Genomic DNA, 7,146 nt, shown 5'->3' with positions numbered 1-7,146 from the left:
ACAGGCGGACGGACCGCGCTCTCTGGTCCTCCCCCTTATACTTTCTTTTCCCTGCTCACCAAGGGTGCACAGAGGAGGGTCCTTCTCTGAGCACTACTCAACTGTCATCGACAAATAGGTTTGGCTCCAGGAGGGGGGTGGTTTGTGGTGATGGGGGTTTTGGGGGTGTCAGAGGGACTGTTAGGTGTGGGGAGGTGGCCATGGCAGTGGCTGGGACTGAGAGCCACCGGCTCCACCGTAGCAGCGTCTGACTGAGCCTGAGGAGGGAATAAGTTGAGGAAGTGAGCTAGGTCTCGTCTCAGGTTAGCTCCCTTCCATCTGACACGGCTGACTCCACAGTTTACCAGCGAACTAAACTCTAATCCGCAAATACAGACCAGCCACTAGCCAGAGAGCTGCCCAAACCATGGATATATAACACTGCTTTATATCTATGGCGCAAACACTGTGACTGCTCCAGATGTGGAATACTGTTAGCATGTACAAATCAAATGTTGATATTACTTAGAAGTTATTGAAATAACCACTGAACTACACAGTAATTGTATACAATGTATTTTATTGTTCAACAGTATTTTTACATAATAACACCTCAATTAGTGTTACTAATTCATTTCACCGGTTGGGTATACAGTACATGCTGTACAATTGATACGAAAGTTCCAGTGCAAAAATAAAGCAAAACTAAGACAAAACAAAGGACAAAATAAAATAAACATAATTTTTCAATACAATTTCAAAAACAAAATGGGAAAAGAACAGGTAACGAAACAATATATGTTGTGGATATTTATCAATATAATTTGGTCAACCTTTATCATTACGTTTTTGACACTAAAATAGATATATTTTGTTGGGGAAAACCTCAAAATTGAAATCCTTTCAGAATTATTTTGTCTTCTAACTCGAATTCCCCAAGAACAAAAACTAAATTTGCTCTGCATCATATAAAGCAGAGAGAACTCTTCACAGCTACACAATGCACACCTGACACAAACCATCACCAACTTCCTCAGTCCTTCCTACAGTACTCATCAACATCCTCAGTCCTTCCTACAGTACAAAGCTCTCAAGAGGACAATGATCTCACACAAGAGCACTTCATGAGGTATGGGTGTGGATAGGGGGAGAAATGACAGAGTGCTATGACTCACAATCCTCAACTGCAAAACAAATGTCTGTTGGTAAAGTATTATCTAACTCAGTAACATGTCAGACATGACAAATTCTGCTTAAAATCCCCCTTTTTGTCTGTAGAAATAATCACCAACTTTTTACAAATGGAGATGTAATCATATTGACTCACTGTCACAAGTTCTATTTGGGCATTAAAAAAAAGTTTAAGTTAATTACAAAAATGTGTTTAACTCTACCCATTGAATCCCTTATTCAAAATCTGACAAATGATAAAATTTCCATCATACATGTCAAATGAATGAGATATCAATTGAGTGCTCTTACTATTTTCTAAAATACTTAGACCAATGATTAGACCAATGATATTGAAAGCATCAGTTCTTGGAAACCTAATCATTATAGGGTAAATATAATTGAAAATGCTATGTGAAACTGATTACCTTATTGGCTATTCCCTTCTAACCTAAATATCTTGTCAGTTGAATACACTTCAAGAGTGAATTCTCACAGAAGAATACAACATCATATCAAATTGTGTCTTGAAAAAGTTCATTTTCAGTTGACAATATGCTCACAGAACCAGCTGCAGTATTTCTATCATAAACATAAAATAACTGCCCAAAAAGATCTTTAATGATGGCAAAATGGTGGCAAAACATTTAGCATATTGGGGGAAGAAAAAGCAAATAACAACTGGATTCAAATGCAATTGATTTGAGTTAACATTTCACAATTGTGGCTCATTTCAATGTTCATAACCAAACATTTTCTACAAAAGAGTATATGTGACCCATTTCAGGAAGCTAGGCGTATGTTGCACGTCACTACTTCACAGGAGAGGCATTTTAATGAATTCATTTTTTAAATCAAAATGCTTCCTTTTTTAAAATTCTTTTTTTTTTTACATAAATGCCTTCTGGAACATGTAAACTTTCATGTGCCTGAATAACAAACTGGTATTCCATCTGTAAATACGAATAACATTGTTAAATTACGAGCCTAGTTGGTTTAACCCTGGAAAAAGACAGGAACATTCCTGCTAGCCATGATTTGCTGAGATAATGGATGGGCTGGAGATGCCGGGAGATGAGTTTGGATTGGTCTGCCATGTAGGTTGCTTCTGTCTATAATGTGAGCTGCTCAGTATGTGTTGATAATCCTTTCTACTGCAGATTTTTTGAAAGATATAACATTAGCCATCGAGAACTACAAAAGTTTTGCTACTTTTTTCAACAAAATTGATGCCCTGAATTTAGCAGGCGCTATCGACCGATCAGTTGGAAAACGTTATGATGGGCTATTTTCTGCACACGCCACGGTCAGTGTGAACCGAGTGACTTTACACAATGCTGGCCAAACAAGATGTACTGTAGCTACAAAAGTAAGTTAAATGGTTCCAGTCTGTCGTGAAGCGTTCATCCATGTATACGGGTAAGAGTCTAGCTACATTTTCAGATATTATACGTTTCTAATTTTGTCAGAAAGTTTTTTTTTTTGCAAGTTAAAGTGTACTGTTAGCTAGCTAGCGAACATTGAACCTATCTGTGTAGTAATATTTTTTGAATCAGAAAGACATTTGCGTTGCTAGTTATAGCCCAATGTTAGCTAGCTAGCTAACATTGAACCTAGTTGGTTAGCTTTAAATATCTGCATATTCATACTACAGCTATAACAATCAGTTTGTATTGGTAGTAGTATGAGTTGAGATTAATCCGGTTCATTGTTTAGCTAGCTAGCTAGCTACATGTCGAAACAAAAGACTCCACTTTGCCAGATGATTACAAGACCCATCAAGTTAGACAGGTGTATGGGGTTGATTATGGCCGTCTTTTGTATTTCATGAACATGTGTACATGTCTAGACAATAGTGACTCATCCACTTATCTAGATGTGGCTGGGGGGTGGTTATAGCATTTCTTTCACCTGACTCATCAATTTAAACAAGTGTGTCTGGGTAAGCATCATCTAACAATTATCTGGACACATTGTTTTTGATATTGCTACTGTGCAAATATGCAAGTAACCATTTCACCGTGCTGTTTACACCTTCTGTGTCCTGTTCATGTGACACATAAACTGAGATTTTATTAGATATAGTGTGTGTTTACCAGAGACAGTAATGTGAAGAAGAACATGACCTGCACCATGTAGGCTTCTACTTTTACCACTTTTAGTCTTGAAATCTTTGGTTGTTTACTAAACTACACACTCTGCTGTGCACATGGACTCACAAGTGAATCGTTAAAGAAATGGGCGGGGCTAAGGCTTAACAGGGTGTGAACGATGCTGAATGGGTGTAGACAAAGAAGAGCTCTCCAGTCGGTACACCAAAAATATCAAGGGTCATTTTCTCAAAAGTGGGGTTACAATTCAAAGCAAAATTACTTTCCCATTGTTCCTCAACTGCAGTGTATTATATATCATTTTATAGCTCTGAGTTTCTACTTTTATCCAATGTAAAAAACAATTTCAAATTTGGCTACATAGGACCGAGTCCATGTGGTGGGTCACATATGTTTGACAATCTTAAGAGTTGAAAGCCTATCGCTGTTTTCACATAATTTTTAGATCATCATCAAATAGACGATTTAGCTTTATCTAAATCAAATGCAATCTCTGTTTAATGTTGATAATAAAGGACTTCAAATGTATTACACTGTGACAATAAACCATTGTACATCGAACATTTACCATTTAATGTTGAAAATAAATTACTTCAGATGTATAAGACTGTGACAATAAAGCATTGTAGAGCGAACATTTACCAAAGTGGTCGTAGTGCAAAGGGCTAGATAATTTGAAACCCCATTAAACTGTAGCGATGACCAGTGGATATAAAATATCTATAAAACAGTGCAAATAATATGTACAGCCACTTCCGTCCAAAAAGACTGTACACAGCACAAGGCCAACATAATGATCCTTTTCTTCCTCCTTTGATTTCTTCTTCCTAAAAACTACTTCATGTAAAACATGATCAGTTTTAGATCAAGAGATGCGACAGGGTATATAATGCCTATTTGGTTATCTGAATTATGACTAGAAAGTGGAGATCAGATCATAAACTCAGCATCCACCACCTGAATTGTTGGGGTCATAAAACGACTTCATTTAAAACCAAGTGGGACAGATAAGGACAAGCAATTTGCAGTATCGGTGTCTACTATTAAAGATGATTGCTAGCCCACTAATCTCTGTAGTATTTCTAATGCTCTCTTCAGTAAGGGAATCTCTTTCGAGTAGGTAAAATAGATGTACATTTCCTGACCTGAGGTATCTACAACTGTGCATCCTTAAAAACACATAATACTGAACGGTAAATATCTCAGGATTTAACACGAACAATGGCACTTACTAATAATAAAATGATGAATACGCCGAGACCCAATTAACAAAAATTGATTTGATCCATTTTGGATGTAAAAAAATAAGCAATTGTGCATTTTTTTAGTCCATGTGATATTAAGATCAATATGAAATCAAATGTAGGCTGCCGATGTATTTCTAGATATAAACAAGAAGACCTGTGCAGCGACACATACCGGCTGTATTTTTTAAATGACGAATAGCTCAGAAACACATGAAAACATCAAATGTTTTGAACATCGCTCAGAGATGTACAAATATGATAAAACATTCAAAATGGGTGAATCATTTCTTTAAGGCACAAGACTCACTTCTTAAAGTGGAACTGACAGTATTTTAAGACCTTTGCAGATATGAAACAAACAGACAATCAAATCAGTCCAAAATATCAAATTCCCAGTTTATCCTACAAAACCAACTTTATAAGAGGTTTTAAAAATAGGTTCTCTTTGACTCAATATTTATTGATGTACACTAAGGCATTGTTATCAGAATAGATGGATGCAGTTCACTGCATGATTAATGTAATTAACCAATACATTTGTTGGTAGTCCCAAAAATATCGCTATCAGGTTGGGTGGGTACGTTGTTTTCTGCCTCCATTCGGGATGCTCTGTTTCAGTTTCAATGACTCAATATTTTGGACAAAAACGGACGAATGTAACTTAGGCTGGGAATGTCAATACAATTAAACTAGCAAAGGACATTATCAAGAGTCAGTCATATCATGGCTAATAGGCTAGCATATCTATTTATGTAGCAAGCTAAAAACAGAGCCTAACGCTAGCTAGATAGCTAGCTGCTAGGAGGATGACATGTAACGTAATTGGAGGAGTGGGTGAGTGAATGACCTTTTCCCCTCAAATCGGTTTATGGTGGCTATACATAGCTAGAGATGCAGGTCTCATTTGGTTAGCTAGCAAGAACCTGAACGACTGTTATCCAGTTAGCACATCTCTTGCGTTCGTAAACAGCCTAACTCGTTTTGGAAAGGGCGAGTAAAATGGTCAGAGTGAGATTCTCTCATTTATTTCTGGAAGTAGCTAGCTAGCAAACCAGCCAACTTTAACCAGTTTGCTTGGGGGCTTGGTTAGGACAATAATGAATTGCATTGGCAAGACAATAATGAATTGCATTGGCAGGCAAGCTGTAGAATTCCCTATAATGTATCAGTGCAATTCTGACGAGTAATTAGCTGAAAAATGTTGAGAGGGTTTATCTAATGTTGCTTCGTTAAATTTTTAGCTCATCTTGCTATGGCTAGCATTAGTTGTTGATGTGCATAACTGGGGGAGAGAGAGCCTACCGTTTCATGGTTGTTTGATCAATAGGACTGTTGAGTTCTGAAATGTAAGAGGACTCCTGTGGTATTTACGCATTTGCAGAAATCCATGTGTTCTAATGATCTAAAGTCGAGCTGTTGCTACTGCCTATAAACACACAGTCCAGTTGAAAGATTGGCTATGGTGAACCAGTCTGCGTAGACTCCGGTCTTGGACGTGACAGATGTTTTTATTAGGTTTTATTTACTGCAGTGTCTATTAATTGTCAAAATGCCCGACCGCTTTCCCACTCTATATTGCTATAGAATTTTCACAAATGCCTTAGTATACTTAATTCCCAAACATTCTATATATTCCCAAACATTCAATATCTAAATGACCATATCTAAGTGCTCGCTTGTCAGAAAATGTTTTAAAAAATGTAATATTCTTCCTGGGGGTGTATATGAACATATTTTAATAAGATTTTGTGTCGCTTAAACACTGTCAGTTCCATTTTAAGTACTATAGCTAGAGACTTGAAACCAATTTGGTGGCCTTACTTTATACTTAATTTATGCTGATTGAAAATACTGTATTCTCATATGCATGGGATTATGTAGCTGTATTACTAAAGTGTAAATTCAGTGTTTAAGAATGTTTCTGAGTATAATTCATGTTGTTTCTGAGATGGTCGCTGTATGTTGTCTTTAAGCCACAGAGCTCACCAGTTGAACAGGGAGTTTTGGCCCAGTGTCATGAAGTAGATCTGGCTGCAGCCCCCAGACTGCACCGTGGCAAAGAACACCTTCACACAGAAAATACATCAATCAGTAAAAAAAAAGACAACTTACAGTATAATATTCAACACCTACAACACTATGAACAACATACAACCTTTCACATCTACCAGAGCCCAGTGATATGGGGGGAAGAGGGTGTCATGTGAGCTTTGCCCAAGGTGTGTTTTGGTGATATCAGGATGTTGTCGTACCTTGTCATTCCTCTCACAAAGAAACTTGAGTTTCTGGGCCTTCTTGTGCATGAAGACTCCCTCCAGGTTGCCTGTGTTAGCTGACCTCAGCTCGATGGCTTTGTCTCCCCAGCCCATCACCTGGTTGGACTGCAGGTAGGCTGTGGAGATACACACATAAACCACCAGGGATTGATGGAACTCTATTCCCTTTATAGTGTACTACATTTGACCAGGGCCCATAGGGTGCACTGTACAATATGTGGAATGGGGTACCATTTGGGAAGCACACACTAAGGCTTTTAGACCCTCCAAGGCTTTCTGCCTCTCTCAATGAGTGCCATGTAAATCAATCTTGAGATGAAAATCAATAGGCACACTTTTCCCACTCTCCTCTTTTGAGCTGTT

The 7,146-nt window shown here is 37.8% G+C and overlaps 1 protein-coding gene across 3 annotated transcripts in view; it reads right to left on the bottom strand.

Annotated features, from left to right (window-relative positions):
• Positions 1-542: 542 nt before the first annotated feature.
• LOC118363328 (mitogen-activated protein kinase kinase kinase kinase 4) overlaps positions 543-7,146 on the bottom strand; it is a 124,345-nt gene continuing 117,741 nt past the window's right edge. For all 3 annotated transcript variants that reach the window (XM_052488065.1, XM_052488066.1, XM_052488067.1), the window contains exons 31-32: positions 6,760-6,899; positions 543-6,573 (exon numbers count right to left, since the gene is read on the bottom strand). In XM_052488065.1, the coding sequence (XP_052344025.1) occupies positions 6,490-6,573; positions 6,760-6,899 (224 nt within the window). In that variant the 3' untranslated portion in view covers positions 543-6,489. The remainder of the gene's footprint in view (positions 6,574-6,759; positions 6,900-7,146) is intronic.

The sequence above is a fragment of the Oncorhynchus keta genome, chromosome 30, assembly GCF_023373465.1.
Source record: "Oncorhynchus keta strain PuntledgeMale-10-30-2019 chromosome 30, Oket_V2, whole genome shotgun sequence".
Taxonomy (NCBI): domain Eukaryota; kingdom Metazoa; phylum Chordata; class Actinopteri; order Salmoniformes; family Salmonidae; genus Oncorhynchus; species Oncorhynchus keta.
This window is presented reverse-complemented; position numbering and strand designations above follow the sequence as displayed.